Source organism: Rhamphochromis sp. 'chilingali' (assembly GCF_963969265.1).
Source record: "Rhamphochromis sp. 'chilingali' genome assembly, chromosome: 18".
NCBI classification, from domain to species: domain Eukaryota; kingdom Metazoa; phylum Chordata; class Actinopteri; order Cichliformes; family Cichlidae; genus Rhamphochromis; species Rhamphochromis sp. 'chilingali'.
The window spans coordinates 2,074,108-2,099,786 of record NC_137945.1 but is presented as its reverse complement, the minus strand read 5'-3'; the positions used below and the strand labels follow the sequence as shown (position 1 = coordinate 2,099,786).

Sequence of the window (25,679 nt, the reverse complement as noted above, 5' to 3'; positions counted from 1 at the left end):
GACATTTCGATCCAGGAAGCGATCCACGGGAACACGGTGACGGATGAACACCTGTGCAATGTGAGGAAACTTCTTGCAGGAGAAGTCAATGAAGGCCAAGTCATTGAAGCCGGTGGGGATAGAGGGGTTGCTCTGGATGAAAGGGCGGCCGCTGGGGTCCTGGGGGAGGAGCTTATGAACCCCCGCATTGTGACGCAGCAAACCACGGTGGGTTCGGAAAGAAAGGCAGCAGAGATCACACCTGCAAACACAAACACAGAAGAAAATGCTGCCTGAATGTGAGGCAATAATTCAAGACAGACTTGAATCAGAAAAAACGTCAAATAATCCAAAATATTTGGTCACTGAAAAACAAGAAAGCTCCTCCCACACATGTTAGCAGGAATCTGGTTTTTCTCTGTGAACTTCAAACAATCATCAGATTGACTAACGACTGGAAATATCCTGTTAGTCATCCGCTCGGAGGGTTTAAATAGTGAGTTTGTTTGTTTTAAGAAGATGGAGAGGAGAAGTCCTCGATGTTTGCCCAGAAGAAGGAAAAAATGTTTTCATTGTCCTTCATTTTTGCATTTTGAAAAACCTCTGAACTCCCGCCACCAGGAGGCAACATCTCTCCTTTTTGTTTGTGGGGACCAGCAGGCTGACAAAGAGGAGGTGATGACATCATTTCGTGCCTTCCTGACTCTTGTTTTTCCAGTTTGAAGGCGCTCACTCACGAAGCTCGTGCTAAAGTTTGTGTGAAACTTTGAAGCCAGCAGAGAGGATGTGATCTTTGAGCTGATTCGTGCTCGTCCGTCACCTTTTCACGGAGGACTACAGACACAGCTTGATACGTGGAAATCACACCGCTGGTTATTCAGCGGGTTAAAGACACACACGTGCAGGAAGACAAGTGTGTGTGTGTGTGTGTGTGTCTGTGTGTGTGTGATAACCCGGTGTTGGTCCGGCTCTCGTTAAGCGCTGAGAGGACAGCTGCCCAGTGTCTGCCGCAGTCACACACTCTTATCACATCGTGTGTGTGTGTGTGTGTGTGTGTGTGTGTGTAATCCCCTCAGTTACGCTGTCAGAGGATGGTGGGGGTCTGCACCATATGTGGAGCAGCACTTGTTGAACTCCATCAGTCAGACCTGCACCTCCGCCCTCATCCATCCGAGCGTCTGTGTAACAATCAGCCCACTGGTGAAACATCGATCACTGTGCTGCTGACTGTCATCGTTTTAGTTTTAAGCAAAACAACTCCAGTGTTTCCTGACCCTTCAAAGTAATCACGTAAAAAGTCTTTAGAGGTCTTTATGTTTTTATTACATGAAAACATTGCAGTGCTGAGGTGACGGCGTTCAACAAGCACGAATCATGTTTACGAACTACAGACTGCGTCTCGCTTCGTGTTGTGACAAACCTCCTTTTTTAGAAACTTTAGATGGTTAGTCGTTTCTTCATCGATCGATCGAACAAAGAGACCAAAACCATGGCCTGAAACAGGAAGCTGGAGCAACACGGTGCCTCCTGTGTCTGCGCTTGTGCCTCTACAAGCTCACTTTCATCTGATTGGTCAGCTTGAGGAAGCCTGCTGAGGGGCAGCTGCCACTGCTCGCGTGCTGTGTGAGCATGCCTGAGACGAGGCTGAGAGCGGCCTGAGCGTTCGACCTGACAGCAGTGACTCCCAAATCGAGGGGTGCAGACCCCCAAGTGGGCGGCGGCACTACTGCAGCTACAAACTGATGTTAAACTAATACAGACAAACCGTGTTGTTACTCCTGAACATGATGCAGGAGGCCACGCCTTTGTCACAGACACAGTCTGTAATCACCGACCTGCAGCCGAGGCGGTGATGTGACGGCTGCTCGTCGTCTCGGAGGTTTCACATTCCCTCACGCACTTCAACACCTAAACACCACCTTTTTGTCTTCGTCTGGTTTTAATGTGACCGAACATCCACCCATCATCCTGGGTGAGGTGAATTACGCTCCATCCTCCTCCATCCCTGCAGGGTACTCGATCCTCTTACCGGCTGATTAGGGAGGATTTACAGCTAAATATTCTCCTTCCTCCATAACAAGCTCAGCGCTGCCCGCTCGCCTCCTCCTCTCCCTCATCACAAACATTCTGTGCTTCCTTTCTTGTTTCCTTACAGCTCTCCATCCTTCCTTTAACCTTTCTTTCTGTCTCATATCCATCCTCCTTTCCTTCTCTGCTCCTTTCTTTCCTTTCCTTCCTTTATTCTTCTTTTTCTTCTCTTCATGTCCTGCTTTTATATTTCTTTGTATCCTTCCTTCTCTTTTCCTTGTCTCCTTTCCTACCTATCTGTCTGTCCATCCTTACGTCCTGTTCTTTCTTCCTCTTTTGAACTTTATTAGTATTTTATAGTTTTCCCCATTTCCTACTTCAGTTCTGCCTTTTCCCATAGTTCCTCATCAGCTTTCCTTCCTTCCTTCACTGCGTCCTTCCCTGTCTTTTAGTGCCACTCTTGGATGTTTCTTCTTCTTTACTTTGCTTTTCATCCTTTTTTCATCTCTTTCTTGTCTCCTCGTGTCCTTCACCTTGCTTTATTTCTTTACATTGATTCCTAATTTTCTCTTTCTTCTTTTCCTCCATGTTAAACTTTGTCGCTGTTGTGTTGCCATAGTGACAGATGTTCCTGGTACATCCTCCTTTTTCACTTCTCTCTCTCTTTTCCCCAGTGTTTCTCTGCCTCCCTCGTCCCCTCTCCCAGCCGACCATCGTCCAGATTCATGAACAAACTCTTAATTTGAAAGGTCGGATAAGTACAGAGTGTCTGAGAGTAAAGTTAAAAAGTAACCAAGTAAATGTACTCGATGAAAGGAAATGAGGATAGGACAAAAGGGGAGGAATCAAGGAGAGAAGCCAGAAGGGCAAAACCATTTTAAAAGAGGAGACAAGAAAAGGAAGTAGGAAGAGAGGGGAAGGAGAGGAAACGAGCAGAGGAAAGGTGAAGAAGAAAGATGGAGGGGTTAAGGCGGTACCTGAGGGCGGTGTCAGGGTGGGTGTCCATGTGCGCGTCCAGATCCAGTCTGGAGCTGCAGGTTTTGAAGCAAATGGGACAGGGCAGAAGCTCCTCCTCCGAGCCGCGGCCCGCCACTGCCTCGTCTGCCGTCGCGTCCTCCGCCACCTCGACACACAACAACTTGTTATCTCCCTTAACCGAACAAACCCCACCCCTTCCTGATGGCCGACGCTCCCGTTGGTGTTTTTACCTTCTTGTGGGGCGGCTCCTCTCCGTTCTCCTCCTCGAGGCCCTGCCTCCTCTTCACGGATGGACGGCGGCGTTTGGTGGGAGAGGGGGGGCTGATGGGGAGCAGGCCGCTGGCTGGGTCCTTCTCGTGAATCTTCATGTGTCTGAAACAAGAAACGAAGGTAGGTGGCGTTTACCTGCATGCCATCAAAAGACCTGCGGAGTCATCGTTAATTTAACGAGGAACGCCGGGAATTCTGGGAAAGCCTGACGAGAGCTGATACCAGTCAGTGGTCTGGGAGTGTGTGGGGATACAGGAGGGGGCGGAGCTACAGCAGCCAGCGAGACAGTGCGTGAAAGTGTGGGTGCGTTTGTAAAGGTCATCAAGGTCACAAGATACAGCAGTGAAGAGGTAAGGAGGAGAGGAAAGGAAATGTGAGCAGGAAAGGAAGTAAGGACAGATGAGAGGAAATAAGGAAAAGGAAATAAAGCAGAAAAAAAAGGAAGAAACAGCAGAAAAAATCTTTAGGAAGGAAAGGAGACGAAAGGAGGTGACATCAGGAGGAGACGAGGAGGTGCTGTGAGGTAATGAGTGTTTAGGACACACAGGCAGGTGTGGGGCTGAGGAGCCCGCATCTATAAATAGGTGTCAGGCAGCGAGCTGGACGCCCATAAGAGGTCCTCACACTCAGTCAGCAGATCTGAGAGCAGCTGACAGGAAGCTGCTCATTAACCTATCAGAGGAGAGGAGAGAGGAGGCGGCCAACCAGAGAGCAAAGTCTGCTCAAACCGCACTGTGGCCCTGCAGCCGGCCAATCAGAGCGCAGGAAACCTGCCCAGTCAGCTGACACACAATCCTTATCACCCAGTGTGTGTGTGTGTGTGTGTGTGTGTGTGTGTGTGTGTGTGTGTGTGTGTGTGTTGCAAACAGCTGCTGAAGTCCACATATCAACACACACACCAGAAACAGAACAAGGAGAGAAGGAGAGGAAACAAGTAATGAAAGAAGCACCGGGGGAGGAGCAACGGGAGCAAACAAGGAAGGGAAGAAGAGGTGATAACAAGGAATCAAGGAGAAAAGCTAGGAAACAGAAAAGGAGATAAGGAAATGAAACAAGGAAAAAAAAGAGCAAAAACAAGAAAGAAAACAGAAACAGAGGAAACCTGAAAACGAGGAAGGAGGAAACAGGAAAGTAAATAGGAAGAGAGCAAACTCCTCCTCCTCAGGTCGTCTCCCTACAAACTGGAGTGAAGCAGCTTCAGAGACAAAATGGACTCTGTTTCCTCCTCTCTGCTCGTGTGAAGCAGGAAAATCTCTGAGAGGATGCTCCGCTCCTCCTCCTCCTCCTCCTCCGCTCAGTTTGCATTGTAAATCAGCGCCTCATCCATCTCTCCGCGCTGCTCTTTGTGCTCGCTTTCCCGGGCTCGGAGACTCGACAAACCGGCCCGTCGAGTTTCCGTAAAGGTGGATTTTGTGAGTCATAGAAAACCCCGCGTGCCTGAAGGGAGCACGTGTTTTTGTCTTCTGTTAGACTTCAGGAAACATCGAGTGTGAGCGGTGATGGAAAAACTGGAGCGACAGCTGATTCCTCTCATCGCATTAGTTCAAAACAAAAACACTCAAACAAGAACAAAGTCTGCGCCCGTAAACACTCACACATGACTGCAGCTTTATGCTACAACAAAGCTCTTTCATCCAACTGCTGCCTGTCTGCAGACACGCGCTCCTCCGCCTCAGCTCAGGCGCTTAAAGACATTTCTGCTGCTTTAAAACTCAGAGCAGCTCAAAAACAACGCGAGCACAGGCAGAGCCAGCAAAACTGAAGCAGACATGATGACACAGGGAAAAACGGCTGCGACACCCAGCAGATCTGAGAGCTTCTGTCGGCCTACAGTCATTCCTTCCTGCCCACAGCTCCTCATACCATCGCTGAGAGCGAGGACGCAGAGACAGGCCGACATCTGTCAGGCTCAAAGCAACAGGCTGAACAACAATCCTCCAGCACGCACCGCAGAGCCTCGGCTAACGGCTCAGCGCAGAGCTCCAATTACTCTTCAAAGTCCAAACAACGCGGCTCACATGGAACAAAAGTTGATTCTTTTCAAAGTAAAGTCTGTAAAAACTTACAAAAACTTACTAGGCTGCTTTAAAGGCGCAGCTTTTCAAAATAAAACGCAGTAACAGTGTTCCCATGTAAAACATGTCTAGTTATTGTTATTACAAATTATTATTACAAATCAGCTAATACATGTTCAATGCAGCGTGCCATCCCTGACTTCTCTCTTTCTTGTAAAGTTTCAAAATAAAAGCCCAATCAGGTAAAAATAGCCTCAGCTAGAGGCTAGCTAAAAATAAATCAACAAATATAAGCCTGAAGAACAGGAAGGATGCTTTGGAAAATGTGCGAATGACGATTATTATTAAAAAATAAAAAAGTATCTGAAATACTCCATTTCAAAATAAAATGCACATCGACCTTATAAATATTAGCATCTGCACTTTTACACTTCCTCTTGTAACGTCTGGTTTGGTGTTTGTTCTGATGCAGACTCTGGCTAACGAACACACACACACACACACACACACACACACACACACACACACACACACACACACACACACACACACACACACAGACCTACGCCCAGTCATTTATTTATCAGTGATGTCCAGCCTTCACCATCAGACCAAACAACCTAACTGTAGCCTGCGTGTGTGTGTGTGTGTGTGTTTATATTGGGGTTGGGTTGTTAAAAGTCATCTTCCAACTTCCTGTGTAACCCCCGCCCCCTCTCCCCCACACACACACACACACACTAGGAGTTTGGTGGTGTTCTCCCATGACGGTTGGCTGGTGATCATGTTAAACTCCAACTTCCTCCCCCAGAGTTTGTATGGTGTGTGTGTGTGTGTGTGTGTGTGTGTGTGTGTGTTAAGCAGTGACACTGACATAGATTTTTTAAACTCTTAAAATGTGGGCATATATGAGGTCGATGTAATCCAGATGTTTGCCTCTGCATGTTAACTCGAATGAGGTGCTCGTCTCCGATTGGCTGGCAGGTAGCAGGACGTGTGTGTGTGCGCTCTGATCACCTGTGCATGTTGCCGTTGGTGGTGAAGGTCTGGCCGCAGATGTTGCATTTGTAGGGCCGCTCGCCGCTGTGGACCAGCATGTGTCTGTCGAGCGACGAGGCCGAGCTCAGGCATTTCCCGCAGATGCTGCAGGAGTGATCCGTCGCTCCGGCGTCGGCGTTGTGCTGCGGGACGTAAGGCACGCTCAGAGTTACCTCGTTTTTATGAGCGGTCACAGAGCAGACGTGTATAATGTTTGACAGTGTGGACGCGCCCCTTCAAAATAAGAGTCTCATCACACAATAGTGGTACCCCAGTAAAAAACTAAAGTCCTAAAGAATAAAATAATAATAAAATGCACATGTAGACACCGTGTGACCATTTATTTATATAGCAGCTGCTGTTTTGCGTCTGCTGAACTCACCTTCAAAATAAGAGCCTCCTGGCTGTATAGTAGCCTGATTTTCTAATGTCACTAGACATGTGTTGGATTTAAGTAGAAGTAAAATCCTGCAGTAACCTGGTAACAGACTGTTGGCAGGATATTGGTGAGGCCATCAAAGATCTTAAACATGCTATCCTTTCAAAATAAAATACACATCTAGGAATACACGGGAAGCAGACATACTTTATTCTGAAAAGTTATTATTTGGATTTTACTTATTTGGGCTTGGACACATCAGCCTGACTTTAAGGAAAAGAATGCTTTGTAATATGTTGAATTTTCAAGATAAAAGCCCCAAAAGTTACCTGTTTGAAAAGCATAATGCTATTGAGTAAAATAATGCTTTGAAATATGTTCATAACAGAGGCTGCCCTTTCAAAATAAAATTCTAATCTATACCCTGCTCATAAATCGAGCGGCAGCAGCTTTGACACACAGAAGGTTTCTCCTGAACATCTTCAGTTATTTCTTTAGCATCACGTCACAGCGGGGTGTGTTTACCTGTCTAATGTGCATGGTCAGCTGGTGCTGCGTTTGACAGTTCTTGTCACACAGTGGACAACAATAAGATGAGCTGTCGTCTTTGGTGTCCTGAAGGAAAGGAAAACAAAGATCAAAGGTCATCCAATCATGAAGCTACAAACTGTCACATGACCCGCGCAGCACTTAGACTCACACCTGACTGGTTTCTTCTTCTTCTGTTATATTTAAAACATGCTACCACAAAAACCAGGCTGAAATAACCAAATCACAGTGATCACCACAGTCAAAACATTACAGCGCGTGGGTCACATGACGGCGCCGGCTGGACCAGGCTTCACCCCGTGGAGCATGTTTGTGGCTTGACAGCTGTGTCCAGATGTGGGCTGAAGTGGCCCAAGTTTGACCCGATGACCTAATGTCAGCCGATGCCTCACATCCAGCTGCAACACCAACCGAGCGGCTGCAGAGCTGCACACACACAAATCTGTCTTTCTATCATCGTGGGGACCCGTGCTAATATAATGATTTAGGGGGACTCATGTTATCAGGATTCATTCACAGACAGACGGCCCTAAAACAAAAGGCCTTGATGACCTCTTTGAAGGTGCATCAAATTGTGAAGACCCGAGGCAGACGGCTAAATGTCCTCACAGTCAGGCCTCGTCTGCTCATCATTCTGGGAGGAAACGTTGAGAAAACAATCTCTACAAATTACTGCGCGCGCACACACACACACACACACACACACACACACACCCTCCACTCAGAGGCAGCGCTTTCCTTTTCCTGCTGAACCACAGGAAGTTCTGACGCGGCGTGGAATGCCAGCGAGCGTGATGGGAGAGGAGAAACAAACCACAGTGACGAGGCAGAAAAACATGAAAAGGAGGGAAGAGGAGAAGCTGCACGTCCTGCTGTGGGCAGCAAAGGCGGAGGCCGGGCCAAAGCGGCGCGGTCGAGGTGTCGCGTACCTGGTTGCGTCGTGCGTTGCGACCGGGAGGGGCTCGCATGGCTGCCGTGAGGGACTTGCTCGGTGAAGGGCTTCAAACAGAGAAGAAGACAAAACATTTCACACATAAATAAAAAGTTTCAAGAGAAACAAAACAGACTCAACAGCTTCCTTTTGAAGAAGGTGTTTGGTTTGTTCCTGCTTTACAAAATGAGTCCCAGAGGAAAGAATTTGGTGAATTATGTGCAGAATCAGTTTAATAAGCAAGCGGCTTCGTTCTGTTTGGTTTCCATCCTGATGGGGTTTATTCCTCCAGAGGAGGTGGGGCTGTTGTCATGTTTCCTGCTGTGCTTCAGTGATTTTAATCCCGCCCGGAGCGTATGCGAGTAATTACACTTACAGCTGAAATGACCTCCTGTTGTTCTGTGAGCTGTCATTTAAATCCTGTTAATTTCTTTACATTTTGTCCCGTTGAAAGCAGCCGAGCTGTCTATCAGCACTTCCTGTTTGTGACGAATCTCTCAGGATTGCAGCGATGCTGAAGGAAACTTTAACAGCTGCGTTTGGCCAAATCTTATTCAATGCCGTTGACTTGTCCTGCAGACGTGTCTGGCAGCATTTCGTCCTCCACCCACAGATGTTAATCTGGAGATGTAGCTCTGTGGACACCGTTTGACTCACACGTGCAGAAATGAATTCAGGTTTGAAGCTAAACATCGACTTCAGCTCATCATCTAAACTTTTAACTTTTCAAAGTTTTTAATCAAGTCTGAAAACTGTCTGTAATCACCTGGGGGAGGGGCCGGCGGAGGAGGAGGCTGAAGGGGCTCCACTCCCACCGTCTCCGCCGTTAATGGTCCCTGTTGCTGACATCACTGCTGACATCATGGCATTAATGGAGGAGAGGTCTTCTCCTCCACCTCCCACGGTTCCTCCACCTTTGTCTCCGTTCTGTAGTTTCGCTCCTCCGCTCGCCACCTCCTTTGCTCCTTCCATCACTCCGTTGATCGCTCCTGAAGAGCAGCATCGCTGACTGTTATTACTCTGTTAGCTAAAACCATTCAATGTTCACCGGGGTTTGGCGCGCACCTTTGAGGGTTTTGTGCGTTTTCTCCTCCTCCTCCGTCAGCTCAGTGTTGGCTCCTCCCCCTTCCTGCCGCTCCTCTGTGGAGTTCTCCATGACTGCTGCAATACAAACACACACTATTAGAGAGTAACCATCCTGTAACCCGTCCCACCAAAGTCCATTTAAAGACGTGTGCGTTTAAAGCTGCGATGCATCAGCGAGCGCGTGCAGACCCGAGCGCCGCAGCACAGTAAACAAAGGCTCGGCTGATTGTTACAAACTCCTCTGTCAGTTGGGGACATGAGGATTTTGAGTGGTGTGTGAAGGCTGACTGAGATTAGAATAGCACGGGAGCTCAGCAGCGCTGACACATCCAGCTGGAGTTTCTGGTTTCACTGAAGAAAAGCTTTCACAAACCCTGCGAGTGCTGCACAAGTGCTGCACAAGTGCATGCACAGCAAACCTGAGAAAGATCTTTTAAAAAGAAGCAGTCTGGAGAAAGGATTCAGTTAAATGTACGGTTTTAAGCACTGCTGTGTTCCTGAGTTTCTGATTTACTTTGACACTTACAGGCTTCACAAAGAGAGACGGCAGAGGAAGACGCTCCATCTATGAGCAAACAAAAGCAGCTCTGGCCGAGCGCCCACTGGACCAGAGGGGGCCAAACGTGGCTTTGCAGCCCTCACACCTGTTTCTACCAGCCAGAGCGACATATGAGGGAGAGATGGAGGGACGGAGGAGGAGGAGGAGAGAAGGGGCACTTCTGCTTTTTGCAGAGAGGAGAAGACGAAAGCTAATTACAGTTTCCTGTCTGCCCTCAGAGGAAGAAGCGCTCCAGAGCCGGCCACTTCCTCCTGCAGCTCAGAAAGAGGCTGCGCGCGCGCGCGTGCGTGTGTGTGTGTGCGTGTGTGTGTGTTGGACATTCCTAGTTCAAAAAAGAAGGAAGTGAAAGAAGCAGCGACTCCTAAAAATGATGAAAAAGCCAATGGAGGCCCAGGCTGCAGTCAAACGCCTCCATCAGCCCGACACTAGTTGGCGCGTCGCAGAGTCACGCCACTTCAGGGTTACCCTCCCGCGGTGGCCATGTTTGTGGCCAGCAGTTGAGTCACGCTGACATCACATCCTCGTCAGCGGCGCTCTTCCTGATTTTGGCACAGCGAGTTGCACCACAGCATTAAACCGTTATTGTAATGTACCTGCAGGGCAGCGCCGTTATTTCCACAAACATTCACAGGCTTTAAACGCAGCAGCTTCTCCACATTTTATCCTGTCCTCGTAAAAAAACAGAGTGGGAACAAATGGAAAACAACTACTCTGGTATCTAACGACGACCTTAACAAGGAGTTTAAAAAACAACCATCTTTATGTGGTCGTTAACACAGATCTGACAACGTGAGCGCGATGACTTTACTGCACAGATTTCACGTCTCTGCAAATGAAAACAGCACATGAAGCAAAACCAAAGAAGAAGAAAAGGAGAAGAAAAGAGAAAGGACGAGTGGAACGCGGCGAGAGAGCGCTGACAGCTGGCAGCGAGCGCGCCGTGTTTCCACTGACCTCTGAGTGTATCACCGCTCCTGCATGACACGCTTTTACATGGCCACGGCAGGTGCACGCGCGCACACACACACGCAATCGGACGCTGTGATTGGCTGCCAGAGTGCTCGGCCAGCACTTTTTACAGCCCGCAGAAACGAACGGCAACAGATGGCTGTGAGAGGAGAGGCCAGAGGAAGCTGGGAAAAAAGGATGGAGAAAGATAACCCTCCCAAAATCAACCGTCCTAACCCGGCTGCTCAGAACGCTGCAAACCGAGAGACGGCGCCAACACGTGCAAGTGTCAATGCAACACGTGTCGCAAAGAAAAATAGTAAATAAAAAGGAGTCTGCGCCAAAGTTTTACAAACATCTACGACGATGTTTAAACCAGTTTAAAAGGAACGGTCCCTGAACGCAGCACGAAGTCTGAGCACTGTGTGTGTGTGTGTGTGTGTGTGTGTGTGTGTGTGTGTGTGTGTGTGTGTGAGAGAGATGTTACTACATCTGTTCCCAGCCATCATTCTCACACACTAACACTCCCTCCTGACTCACTCTGTCACACACACACACACACACACACACACACACACACACACACACACACACACACACACACACAGCTCTGACATCCTGACATTCTTCCACATCCATGCAAAAGCAGAAAAAGGTCACTGTGCTGGAGCCACTGAGCATGAATGTATCTGTACGTGTGTGTGGGTGTGTACTCGTACATCTGTCATTGTAAGGACCATCACCCTCTTTTGACCTTAGGAGGACGCTGTGGCAGTGGCACACTTTCAACTCTTTTAACTTCAAAGGTGCAGTCACATGACACCTACGCAGTGCACCCCTGATAGGGTACAGCCCTTTCAGTTCATTTCTGTGCTTTTCAAATTTGTTGTGAAAGCAAGAATGTCATAAAGTTTTTACCAATGGAGTAATATTAATTTCTGTCCCTATTTTAGGTATTTAACCAGCAGAATTAGTTAAGTCTAACGTCAGTGATTTCACGTCATGAACCTCCTGCTGTGCACCAACTGTGTGAAGATGTAACCCAGTGACAGACGGTAATTAAAGAGAGAGGGTGGACACAGCACAGGATGGATGTGTGGGGTAGAGAGGTAAAGGATGTAAACGAGGATTAAGAGCATCCTCTCTGTCCTTGTTTCTTTATTCACTTTGAAAACTAGGAAGCAGAAACATGCAAGTTTTATAATTTTACTACAGATAAGTCTGCATGAACTTTATGTTTTAACCTTCTGATATAATCCAGTTTTTACCTTGTGTTAACAGCTAATGTTGGCTAGCATGCCTTAGAGCAGGGGTGTGCGATCTCAGTCCACGAGGGCCGGTGTCCTGCAGGTTTTAGATGTGTCCTCGAACCAACACAGCTGATTTAAATGGCTAAATTAGCCCCTCAACATGTCCTGAAGTTCTCCAGAGGCCTCGTAACGAACTCATCATGTGATTCAGGTGTGTTGACCCAGGTGAGATCTAAAACCTGCAGGACACCGGCCCTCGAGGACTGGGATTGCCCACCCCTGCCTTAGAGGCTCTGGCACTAAAGTTATCATCTAGCATGATAAGAGGCTACTTCACCAGCTTCTTTCTTTTATGATAAATACCTGTCACAAGTTTATGAAGTCTAAGTCATAGATAATCTCCCTCTCTCACACTAGCTATGTTTCATGGGATTAGCCTAGCAGCTGCAATTATTAATCTCAGACAGTAATCCCCACCAACATATGAATTCATTTACTTGTACTTTTTGTAGTTTGTATATGCCTAACAGTACTAGTGAGTTAGCTGCTGGTGTGAGCAGCCTCGTCTGTGTTCATTTTCCTGAATTCACTAGGTAAATCAAAACGGCCCAACTGTAAACTGCTGTTAGCAAACATTAGAAACCTTATCTAGCATCAATTAATGGACACAAAGGCAAGAGGAAAGCAGACTGTGCCATGGTCAGCTCTCTCCTCTTCCTCCTTTTTCTAACCTTTTCCATTTGTATTTATACCACTGTGTTTTTGTATCTGTGAGTCGGTGTCAGCTAACAGTCTGTGTTTAGCAGGAGAGATGTGAGCAGAGGGATGGAGGGATGCATGGGCAGATAGAGAAGTGAGAGAGGGGGAGGACAGGAACCAGTCACCATATGTTGGCTATTTATTACACCTCCCTAAACTGTCACTCTCCCTCCATCTATTCATCCATCACCCTCTCGGCCTCATTCAGAACAGCACTGCAACACTGTTTATCTAAACGGAAGCGACTTCGCTTATTTCTAGCAACACATTCTTATTCTGGAACTGCAGTGTTGTATATTTGCACGATTAACAGTTAAAAATAAATATCTTGTGCTGCGCCTTTTATAGCAAGCAAGATCCACAAAGGCTGAAAATGTTCGCTTGAATTAGCCCCAAGTGGACATTAGAGGAACTGCAGCCATTGGTGCATCTGCGTTTGCTTCATTTTCAGCGCACATTAGCACCGGATGCTCGGCAGCGTTAGCGCTGATTATCTAAGAATACCAACGCTGTGATGAAATACGGCGCTGGCTGCAGCGTGGAGCGGTCAGGGCTGCCTCTGTAATGCTGCAAATGTCCTTTTTTCTAAACTCACAACCTTATGATCTAATGCATAATCTACTGGGCAGGTTCCCGACAGGAAATCCTGGGATGATTTCCAACCTTGTGACAGTGATGGAGAGAAGTGCTATTCATGGGAATTCACCAAACTCGTAGGAGAAACTGAAAGAAAGTCAGAGCCTCTTTATCTCTTTCTGTTTCTGCGCTGGTTGACCACAACAGGAAGTTCACACTCACGGGAGTCACAAGAGAGTGTTTTGCTGCTTCCCCATGTGCGCTCGCAAAGAGAGAGATTGATGGGCATTCTCGCTCGCTCTTGATGACCCCCCTCCCCTCCCGAGCCTCCATCTAACACTCAGCTGCCATCACCCATCCTCCACCGCTCCGCCGATCCCGACGTTCCTGTTTCCTCGCTGCAGAACTCTGCCCAAACTTGTTAACGCACACTTGTGAAACTAAAAGCTGAATATCCCAAGGCAGAGATGACTTTCTCTGAGCTGCATGGACAAAAGCATGTCGTGCGTTGCCTTCTTTCTAAAAACATGACCGACTTTCAGTGCAGATGTAGACAGATGTTTATTTGATCTGAGCACAGCCACGCTTCATCAGATCTACACAACTTCAGCCCAAAAAACACTGATTTCAAAATATTGCTCAAGTGTTCACAGAATTTCCAGAAAATTGGCAAAAAAGTTCTAAATTGGACATCAGCGAGCGCCTCCATGCTGCTTACTGCTAATATCAACATTTAAAAGCATCAAAATAAACAGGCGCCAGTTTTTAATGTCAAGGCAGCAACTTTCCCACCTCAACGAAGCACAAAAGCCGTGTTTGTTGAAGAGTTGACTTGAACCCAAAAGCACAGAGGTCTTATTCTTTACACCCAGGCACCACATGCAGCCCCACTTTATGTGAGCGGCCCCTTTTGTAATCGCCACACAGCGAACGGTTGTATCACGGGAGGATTTCAAAGGAGTCATGGAAGCAGGGGCGTATATAAGAGTTTTTAGATGGGGTGGCACACGCCCCGATTTCTAAGGGGGGGGGGGGGGGGGGGGGGGGGACCCAGAGCTGAGTTTGAAAGCAAAGCAGAGTGACGTCTGGTGAAAATGATTTTAAACCTGCGCTGTAACAAAGTAGCTGCCACACTGAAACTTGACTGAACACTAATATTTACGTCTTTAAATCCGATTATCTTTTATCATTCTGATGAGTTTGTAGCTGTAACAAACACAGCAGCTTCCAGTGCACGTCACTACATTACAGTTTTATAGTTGGACCTGCAGTGATGTCTCGAGAAGAAAAAGGTGACGTGGACCCCCTGACCCCCCCGTATATACGCCCATGCTTGCACTGACATGGCAGCGCAAATCTGGGGTGGCACCAGAGGTGGCCAATCAGATATCAGTAGAGGGGGTGCCATCCCAGGACACCATGTTTATATTTAAAAACATGTCAAACATCCCTAAACACTGACAGCATGTCCACAGCCTTTCAGAGACGTTCTCCATCAGTCTCCACCTCCTCCTCCGTCGGCCTTTTACAAACTGTTTCTAACTCCTCTTCCTCTGCTCATCTCCCCTCTCTGCCTGCTCGCTGCCCTCCAGCTCGGTTACACATTGACTGCTTCCTCTGTGTGTGTGTGTGTGTGTGTGTGTGTGTGTGTGTGTGTGTGTGTGTGTGTGTGTGTGGAGTTTAGACCCGGCGTGATAAAGTGTTGAGATAGCATCGACGGTGTGTCGGCTCCACTGTACAGCATACCGCAGCCGGCAGGCAGAGCGGGGGAGGGGAGCGTCTCAGCCAACCACCGAGCACGCTCACAGTGGAAAATGTCTGCAGCTCTCAGCCAATCAGGAAGCAGATTCCTCAACACATCCATCCTCCCGTGTGTGTGTGTGTGCGTGCGCTGCCCCATCTTTCCCCTCCTACCAAACACTTCACCCTCTGATGTTTCACTATAAAGATCTTTAACAAATTTAAAAAAAAAAAATTTTTTTTATTTGTTTCTAATGTGATATTTAGTGTTTTACTTTGTGTCATTATTATCGTCACGCTTCAAAACCTTTGAAAGCTGTCAAAGATTTAATTTTAAAAAAGAATAACTGTAATATTATGGTAATTAAACTTTAAATGTTAGTTAAAAAAGATTATTTTCTTAAGTACTAATAATACTTTCATAGTTATTGGAAAATAAATGTTTGTGTATTAATACAACATCATTAATTAAATAAAAACACATTTTAGTAAGAATTTATTATCAGAACATAGAAACTGTTTCCATGTTCTGTTTTTATTCCCTTTTAGACTTGAAGTAAATTAATGTCCTTCATACATGTTTTAAAAGAACAAAACAACATAGATGTAACTGACATGCTTAATTATATATATTTATTTAATATAATAGTTTTTAAAGTACTCGAATCGCTTTCATTTCCATGTTTTTATTCTTTTCTGACTGATGCTTCAATTAAAACTTTCTCTGTGCCACTTCACAACAACAACAACAACAACCAGGTGATGACCCCGTACGAGCAGCACTGTGTGACAGTGGGGAGGAAAAAACCTCCAGCAGAACCAGGCTCAGGGAGGGCGGGGCTATCTGCCCAAACACCAATCACACTGACAGTATCTTATTATGTAATTTCAACTCAGTTTGTTTCCTTTGATGTTTATTTATTGAGTTTTATTTGTGGTTCTAATGTTTGTTTGTAAAGCCTGGTTATCATCACTGTCACAGACATTAAAGGAGCTTCAGGAGCTCGTAGGTTCATAATAAAGTGGTGAAACCAGGCTGGACACAGAGAGAAGACTGAAGAGGCGTTTATGAAAACGTCCAACCTTCCGTCTCCTCGGAAAGCCGGAAAACTCGCTGAAACATTTCCAGGAGCAAACACATCTGGAATCAGGTCTGAGTGCGAAAACGCAAAGCGCTGACAGGGACAGAGACGGCCAAACGCCATGCAAGCTGAAGCAGAAGCCACTGAAACAAAGATGGCGGACTGTGCCACGAGAAACAGGAAGAAACGTTCATTCCCAGAGCTACCAAAGAGGCGGAGCCTGGAAGCGTTTACAGGTGAGCGTTTAACTTCAGGTGGATGAAAGATGGCGAAACAATGAGGAGGAGCAGGAGGAAGGAGGTGAAGGTGGCGGTGGGATGAAGATGAGAAAGGAGGGAGGAGCATATTTACCCGTCTTTTTCGTAAAGCAACGCTCGCTCGAATCTGTCTCGGGGCGGGAGGGGGCGGGGTTTGTTGTGTGTGTGTCTGCAACCACTGCTCACACTGCAGGGAGGAGAGCACAGAGAGACCATCAGTAACACAAACACACGTTTACACACAAATACAGAAACAACAACAGGCAGACAAACTTGTAAAAAACCAACACCAAGTTTGGATGCACCAGCGTGAACGTGTGGACTCGATGTGTTTCCACAATAACACAAATATTCCCCTTTTCACCAGTGCAGCTAAACTGCATTCACTTCTATTATCATTGGATCGTTTTCTGTTTAAAGCTGTAAAACTACGTCTGCAGCAGCTCACAAGCTGCAGTTTGTAGAAACACTGGTTTTATTTGAAGTGTCCACCCTGAGGAAGGCCTTTATCCACACCCACAGTGGGCTGTGTCATTACTGAAATTAGTGTTTTCATTTATCAGGTTTTCACTGTTTAACGTTTTACCGTAAATACTGGAATACAGCAGAGTGCTCACTTAGCATGCTCACATTTTATTAGGCTTTTGTACTGAGCGTACACGGCTCCTGTTGCCGTGACGATAATCACAGATTTCACTACAATAGAAACAGAACTACATCTATTCCCTCGATCATACTGCTGCGGTTTACATCGTGGAATATACATTCTGGCCGAGCTCGAGAGCGCCCCCTGTGGAAGAAGAAACAGCCCCCTGATTTCACCCAAACAATTTAAACAGTGAAAATGTATCCGCCCACAGCGAGCGTTTCCACGGACACGCGCCATGTTTTACTGTTTCGAGACTGTAAACGCTCGCGTCCACATAAACAAAGTAAACGATGCAGAAACAACACACAGAGCTGCAGGGACGCAGAGGTGAGCGGGCTCAGAGTCTGAGTCACACTCGTCATTGCACCGCCTCTGACACACACACACACGCACGCACGCACATGCACGCACACACACACACATGCACGCACGCACACACACGCACGCACGCACACACACATGCACGCACGCACACACACACACACACACACACACACTCAGGTCCAGCATTACAAATAAAAAGCAAGTACAGAGGTCAGTGTGCTGCATTATGTGCTGATACAATCACGGCTGCCAGATAACACAAAACACAAACTGAACTGTGGAGGCGCCATCAAGGCCCAGAGTGGCCCGGTGCATTATGGGTAACAGAAAGATACCTGCTATCTGCTGATATCTGCCCGCAGCAGTGACGTTTGTCAGGACATTTTATTTTTTATTTACAGCTTCAGAAATAAAAAAGTGCAGAAGAAGAAACCCAAAGGAAACAGAGGCTTAACTGAGCCGCCCAAAGACGCTAATCTGTCAGACAGGGCGAAGCGAGGCTACGGTAAGGGAGGGCGAGACAAAAAAAAAGACAAAAGATATGCTGGAAAGGAGGAAAGATGGAGGGATAAGAGGGATGCAACAGGCTGCACAGCTCAGGGACGTATTTACGGATGGAGGGATGATGGAAGGGGGCAGGAGACAGAGAGAGAGAGATTAAGAGCTTAACAGGGTTGGTAAGACCAATTAGGAGGCAGCTGAGACTGGAGGTGAGGAGGATGAGGGAGGATAGAAAACGTCTGCACCCGCATCACCGACAGAGAGAAGTCTGCGTTTACAGGAAGACGAGGAAGGCGAGGATGCAGAGAGCTAAATACATGTAGAACTAAATATCAGTACAAGATGTCCAAAAATATTTGTTAATGTTAAAGCATCAGTGCTGTGAGCCAAGAATCACCTTGAAACCACGAAAAAATGAACAACAGAGATATTCTGAGTGTGGATTTATTCAGTTTTAGAAAAATAAGTCTGTAACAGATGACTTCCTGAGCCAGCAACGAGCCAAGAATGGTTTTGAAACCAAGGAAAGGTAAAAAATGTGATTATTCACAGGCTGTCCTGTGTGAAGGCTTTGAAAAATAAAGCCGAATTCACCTTTAGCACATCCTGCATCCTGCAAAAGTCATCTCACGTTAATCGGAGAGAGCTGCACGTGTAGGAAGTCCGACCCCGGGCCCATTTTTGTGTGCATGTCTATTTTTTCTTCCACAACACAGAAGCAACAGACAGAAAGGATTAAAGAAAACGAGCATTTCTCTAGCTGCTCACTTTAAAATCAAGCCATCGTGAGCTTCACAAACAGGTTTTCTATCTGCTGCTGAGGGCCTGTCGTCAGTGTTAATGGGCTGAGTATTGTTGCAGATAAAGGAGGTGTAAGCTGATACAGGGAGGTGCCACGGCTCCCACCTAAACTAGGATTTATCACCGTGTTCCCCCACCACCACACAAAGCCCCCGCTAAGCCAGCAGCTAATGAGCTAGCCCCACTAACTCACTTTAGCTTTGTTCTGCTGCAGACACAGCCTGCTGCATTGTTTCTAGCTTTGCAGCACTAAACGGCTCCGCGCGGCTTAAAACTGGAAACCAGAGCACAAGCTCCTAATGATTCATTAACACCCACATTAACTGTACATGCTAGCATCATGCTACATGCTAACAGCAGACAGTTTTCATCATTGAACTATAAAACTGTAATGTAGTGACGTGCACTGGAAGCTAAGTTAAAGAGATCTTAGATTATACATGATTTAACTTTAACCCATGCTAGCCAAAGTTTCTGTTTTTATCTTGTTAGCATCATAAGTAAGATTAATAAACTAAAGGTTAATGTGGTTTTATAGACAAACTCAAAGTGACATCTTTGTTTTAATGATTACTAATAATAACAATAATTTAAAAAATATCTTTGAAATAAAATACATGATATAAATAAACTACATGCTACTGTGCTAACATGTTAAAGTGCAACAGATGATGCATTTATGTTAAACAAAGGCGATGTAACGAATTAACAACATTAATGATAGTATTTTTATAAAGCCAAACAGGCACAGGACTACAGAGTAGCATTAGCATCTCGTACTCAGTGTCAGAGATACTTCACATGAACCTCATGCTAGCATGTTTAAATTTGCTTTTTACCTTTACGTAAAAATTAGTCATTAGCGTAAAATGAAGTGACACGTAGCTTTTACATCACGCTAAAAGAGGAAATATGATCTTTTCGCAATATATAAATACCCCTTGGTAGTACCTAAAAAACGTACCCCTTATGAGGTCCTAGAGCCAAAAATCGACCACGCCATAAAAAGTGCTATAAAAAGATTATACATTAATATTTTATTCCACTTTAAATTAGCCAATCTTTTAGACCTACTTCTCCTTGAAATATTCATGTCAAGTTTTAATTACATTTCGCGGATTTTAACCCTTTATATCCCGGTTTCGTCACATGAGCGCACTGCTTTTTTTGCCCCAAAAAACATAAAACTTGAATATTTTCCAAAAGAAACATTTGAGGTAATATTCAATTGTTATTATAATTAGGCCTTTAGATGGACTAAAGATTGGCACCAACAGTCATTTCGATCGCCTTTTTTTTTTTTTTTCAGGACCAGAAAATGGTCTCCAGGCGGCAAATGCTTCTCCTCTAGGCCGAAATAAGTGCATTCTTGCCGGGGTAAGTCGCAACGATTACCGGGGCACGATCACCGGGGACTCATTTTTGCAGCACACACATCCGATACCACGTGACAACAAATACGTCATTTCCTGTTGACTAAAGAAAAAAAAAAAAGCACCCTCATACGTTCCTAGGGGCCGAAAATGGTCCCGCCCGGAAGCCGCTGCTGCACGCCGGAAATGAGGCTTCATTTCCCGCAGGTCTGTCCAAGAAGCCCGGTGGCCAAATAAAAAAATTACAATTCTAAGGTCCTGACTACAGAACAAAAACGAAACTTAAGCCATCGCCACTACGTTAATGGTAATAATTGTGCAGTGAAAAAAAGCGTTTATAATGGGTTTCAATGGGGCGATTTATGGCTTTTGGTACTCATGTGGATGTCGGTTTTTAGCTTAGCCACCTTAAGCTAATCGAATAAACGGAGACGGCAATTCTAAAGAAAAAAAAAAAAAAAAAAAAAAAAAAAAAAAAGGGTTGGGAGGTTTGGCTATATTCTATTCAACACAGTGAAAATGGCCTAATATTAAAAAACGCTGTGGATGATAAATGGCCGTAGGTACTACCAAGGGATACAGTGCACCACAGTAGCATTTTTTATGTTAGCATTAACAGCTAGCATGTAAACTTCGGAGATTGCCATGTTGATGACGCTGATTCTTTTAATAAAGTCTAAATATAAATTGTGAAATTAGCTTCATTTTCAGGTTAGCATTAAGCCTTTGCACTGCTTGGATTTTGATTCGTCAACAGTCATCCATCCATCTTCCAGTTTTATGTTTTAGCAGAACTTAACCAATCCAGGGTCTGCAAACAGCATCATGTGATTTTCCTAAAAGTAACAAACTGCCTCCAATTACTCAGCAAGTCTGCATTGAAAATAATCAAGTTAAAGCTGATCAATCAGGCCACGGCACCGGCGTGTTCTGGTTAGAGCGCGTCGCAGAGTAACTGGGTTGACTGGGAACAGAATGTGAGCCGTGACAAACGCACAAACACCCGAGGAGGAGCCTGGTGATGATGCTTTTAACTGTGTGCGAGCAGGCCAGCGGCAGAGCGGGGCCCTGTAATACACTCTGATGGTAAAAATAACTCGCCGAGCGGGACGAGGAATGCGTGCGCTGAAGAATGCCGCTCTGCTGACGGGTGACAGGCATGGACAAGTGCAGAGGGAGGCGAGAGAGGAGGGGAAACACCTGAGAGGCAGAAACCTGTACCAGTTCTCGAGAAAAGGAGGATTAGATAAGAGTGAGAGTGCAGTTAGACGAGAGTCACCGTCAGCCTTTGTGCACGTTTTGGAAAATTAAGCAGAATTTGCTGTTGGCACTTCCTGTTTCAACGAGCTAAAAACTGAATAAAAGTGAAGCTAACGTAGAAACGTGACTATTGTCAGGCAGCTTCTGCTGAGACACGTCTCTGCTCCTGCGTCCCCGTAAACCTTTCTGACCTCATGTGTCTGTCCTCACATTTATCTCTTGGAGTTTGTTTTGTGTCATCTTTTGTTTTTAGCGGTTTATGTCTCAGTTGTGTCGTTTTCAGCCTTTAACGTATCCGTTCGGCATCCTGTGTCACGTCTTTGCTGTTATCGTTGAACGCCGGAGGTTCGCTCGTGTTTACTCTGCTGGAAACACGTTCGGTCTGCTGCTGTTTGCTTTGGGACGATGTCCTCGGGTGTCACTCGGGCCTCTGAACGAAGAAACGGGGCGTTTCGTTGAACTATTTCACAACCTGCGCTCGTGTGGCGGGGATGGAGCGGGTCGAGAGAGAGAGAGAGGATCCACAGGGTGTGGAGGAGAAAACAGGAAGTGAGAAAAGAAGAAGAAGAACCCGAGAAAGAAGCGAGCGCCTGAGACAGAGAATCCAGTCAGACCAGACGAGCCGCTGCTCATCCCGCACGGACGCTGTAAACTTTGCTGCGCCCTGATTGGCTGGTGGCCCGCCACCCTCCGCGTAACCTGACGACGGATAGGCTCCCGCTGCCGCCTCAACCTCCACCCTCCTCTCTCCCTCCCTGCATCCTTATCTCCTCGGATGAGTCAGTGCACGCGGTTACTGGTTAACTCTGAGCTTCAACGCTCTGACTGAGAGCGTGATGGAAGCAGCGCTCCAACCGCAGCGCGCGCCGGCGTCTGCCCGTCATGACGCTGCAGTATTACTTCCTGTATCCGAGCGAGAGAAGGCATCAGCTGACTGCTGATGAGGAGTATGAGAGAACGCACGGAGCATCTTTCTCAGCCGGCTGCGATTGTGCGCGAGGAGAAGGGCTGTAAATGCGCTGCCGCCCGGCCTCCCACACAAATACCAACACAATAAAACACGCCTCGTTTCAAACGCTCGTCTTTGGTGCTCTTCTTCTTTCCCTGTTTCACGGCTGATCGTTGTAGGTTTACGGCCCAGAAGTTTCTTCATTTGCATCTTAGATTTGTGCTTTTTGGTTTGTAGTGTTTTGCATCGTATGGTTTTTGTTTTATTTCCAATCTTGTGTGATTTTGTTGCCCTCTCTTGTATTTTTAAACCCTTCTGCATGTTCATCGTCCCCGTTGTCACTTTAGCATTTTGCTTTCATTGTTTTTGTCACGTTTTTATGGGTTTGATCTCTTTTTCCATGTTTTGTTTCATTTATAATTTTAGAACTTGTTTGGTCCGATTGTAGTCATTTAGACTGATGATTAAACTACAAACACCAGACTGCCACTGATGCTTCATCCTGTCTAACCTGAACACAAAGACTGGACCCTCCCGGACTGTCCTCCATCTTTCTTCTGTAATTACAGACATGGTGTGTGTGTGTGTGGGGGGGGGTTGCGTGTTGAGCAGCTGTCTCTCACACACACACACACACACACACACACACACACACACACACACTTAAACAGGTGTTGGAGACAGCCAGCGGCCTCTGCTGTGAGAGCTCCATTCATTCACACTAACAGATGCTAACCTGGTCGAGCTACGTGTGTTAGCAGATGCTAACCTGCCAGCTCTGTGCACTTTCAGCCAAACATTTGCGCCGTTAGTGTCTTCAGCGCGACGGTGGCGAGCAGATGTTAGCGTGTCATGCCGACACACAGCTCAGTGTCCAGTTTATTAGGCACAGCGGCGTCTGGTTCAGGTGGAGCTGTGATAGGATGCTTTGTTCAGGTGATTTGAAACATTTAGTTTTTGCATTTTTGTTGTTTTGTATGAAAACTTGTTACTTTTTTTTAAATGTAATCATTTTTTTCCACCTAGTTTTGTGTCGTTTTGTTCATTTGTGGTGTCGATTTAAACATTTCTGGTGTTTTTGTTGCTTTGCCTCACTCGTTTGACAAAATTCTCCATCTTTTTTTTTGCTGCACCCTGGAGTCCCCTGGAGTCTCCTGGAGTCCGTCTGCTCCTTATTTTCCGTCTTTTTGCGTCTCCTGGTTGTTGCCGAGCGTCTTGGTCTCATTTACTTAACAGGCTGGAGAACACGAGTCCTTCAGCTGAACTTTGCTCCCGGCTCTCAGTCTTAATGTTCAGCCAAACTGATCTAACCCGTCCTGACACACATTAACGCGTCCTTCCTCACACCCTCTAAACTTTAACTGCACTTTATTCTCCCTCTGAGCCGCCGAGCGTCTCCTCTCAGTCTCTCCTTCTCCCGTCTTTCCATCACTTCAGTCCTCCTCAGTCTCTCCGTCCTCACAGAGACGACTCCTCCAACATCCAGCAGTTGTCTCTCTGCTCAACAAGCAACACATTCATTGCACACACACACACGCGCGCACACACAGCAGCTGGCGTGCACACACACACGCCGCCTGCTCACACAACTGGAAGTGTTACGTCTGCGTGTGAACAACACAAAAATGCACCCACACACACAGCCCACATATTTGCAGGCTGACAGACACTGGTGTGTGTTGGAGTGGGAGGAGGCGCACACACACACACACACACACACACAGCTGGCCACATCCATAACACAGCAGAGGGTCGTGTGCTGCTCTCCCTGCAGAGACGAGCTGGTCTCCCGTTGGTTTACGGATGCCGGTCGAGATGTTCAGCTGATGACAGAAAAGTGAGCAGGTTTCAGCCCGAGCCCAACAAAATCACCGGCCCTCAAATCTTTCTCTAAGTGGACCGAATACTCTGATTACTCTGACTGTCCTGACCCGTTCCACACCTCTTCGTGGCCGGTTACTCTTTGTCGTGCCCGTCGTCCTTCTCGGAGCTCGCCGCCTCGGGCGCACGTGTATCGTTGCATTGTGATGTAAATCCTCTGCAGACGACTCGCCGTCCCAAAAACCAAACTGCTGTTCTGTGGCTGCTTCACGGTTCCATGTCAGAGCTCTCTGCAGTCTCACCGGGCGTTTGCTGCTTCGTGGCAGTTTTGGATCTCACGTCTTCATCTGAAGTTATTTCACATTTTAAAAGCAGTTTTTCTCCTCTTTGGTCTGTTTTCAGTCGTTTGACATTCTTTTTGTAATTTATGGCTCACTGATGATTCAGTTGGTTTGTTGGCCCCTTCGGGTCATTTCAGTTTTCTTTGCAACAGTGTGTCCTGTGGTCTCTGAGAGCACGACTGTTGGTGCTGTCGTCCATCTAAACTGCTTGTTCTGTGTTCTGTCCTTTGCGGCCCTGACGGGACGCTACCTGAAGTCTGTTTATTCGTCCTAATTTAAATGTGTCCACACCCACTCAGGATAAAGGGGATAAAGGGGCCTGTTCGCTCCTGATAGGCCGTCCTGTCCTGGAAGGGGCCTGAAATGTGTTTACAGAGGCGAAGGTGGAGTGAAAGGCTCGCCGTCAGGCAGGAGTGGCGTCGTTCAAAGAAAGAAAAGAGAACAATGGGAGCAGACAGACGGGAAGGAAGACGCTCTGCTGCACGCAGACGAGCAGACAGACGGGTGAAAACGCCGTTTCTTTGTTTTCTGTGACTTTAACACGAGTAACAAAGGCGTTTGGGTCGTTGTCCCGGTCTACGATTCTGACCAGCTGCACACCTGGGATCTAAACGTTACCTGGAGTTTGCTTCCTGCAGGCCGACAGGGATGAGGAGGAGCCTCGGCGGCGCTCAGGTGTCTGCGGATGCTGGGAAGGATGTAAAACCTATCAGTGACCTGACAGAGGACTCCTGCAGGAGTCGCTCCTCCTCCTCCACATCTCCCTGTGTGCAAACCCTCACAGCTCTTTCATCACCTGAAATACAGGACGAGCCTCTGCTCAATAAGTTCAGAGCTCAAACTGGCTTTAGCTTGTTTGAGCATGCAGCGAGGCCTCAAGGCGACACACACACCAGCCTGCAGAGTGTGTGCGTGTGTTTTCACGTCAAATCATGCGAGCAACTGCAGCTTTTATTCTGCGTTACAAACAGAACGGACGAGTCGATCGAGCTCAAAGTTTTCACAATAAAACCTGTCGACAGATGAAACATTTCACACTCATCATCACCTCCACTCTACAACTACTCACTGAACACGTTCAGCTTTTGCTCATTTGGAGAAGATTCATTTTATGTCTTTCAGACTTTCTGCACGTTTAGGTTGTTCTTCTTGGTGAGGAAACTGGTGAGCATCCAGGCTCCAACAAAGAGGAATGAAGCAGAAGGAAGAGACGAAGGCGGCGAAGTAAAGGAATGA

At 46.7% G+C, this 25,679-nt stretch overlaps 1 protein-coding gene across 3 annotated transcripts in view; it reads right to left on the bottom strand.

The window, feature by feature from the left end:
- Positions 1–25,679, bottom strand: part of rreb1a (ras responsive element binding protein 1a) — a 54,645-nt gene that overhangs the window by 12,565 nt on the left and 16,401 nt on the right. For 2 of the 3 annotated variants that reach the window (XM_080865682.1, XM_080865683.1), the window contains exons 2-10: positions 16,519–16,611; positions 9,233–9,328; positions 8,934–9,156; positions 8,166–8,235; positions 7,213–7,302; positions 6,288–6,451; positions 3,216–3,357; positions 2,985–3,130; positions 52–241 (exon numbers count right to left, since the gene is read on the bottom strand). In XM_080865682.1, coding sequence (XP_080721808.1) covers positions 52–241; positions 2,985–3,130; positions 3,216–3,357; positions 6,288–6,451; positions 7,213–7,302; positions 8,166–8,235; positions 8,934–9,156; positions 9,233–9,323 — 1,116 coding nt within the window. In that variant the 5' untranslated portion in view covers positions 9,324–9,328; positions 16,519–16,611. The remainder of the gene's footprint in view (positions 1–51; positions 242–2,984; positions 3,131–3,215; positions 3,358–6,287; positions 6,452–7,212; positions 7,303–8,165; positions 8,236–8,933; positions 9,157–9,232; positions 9,329–16,518; positions 16,612–25,679) is intronic. The other variant, XM_080865681.1, reaches the window with a different exon arrangement.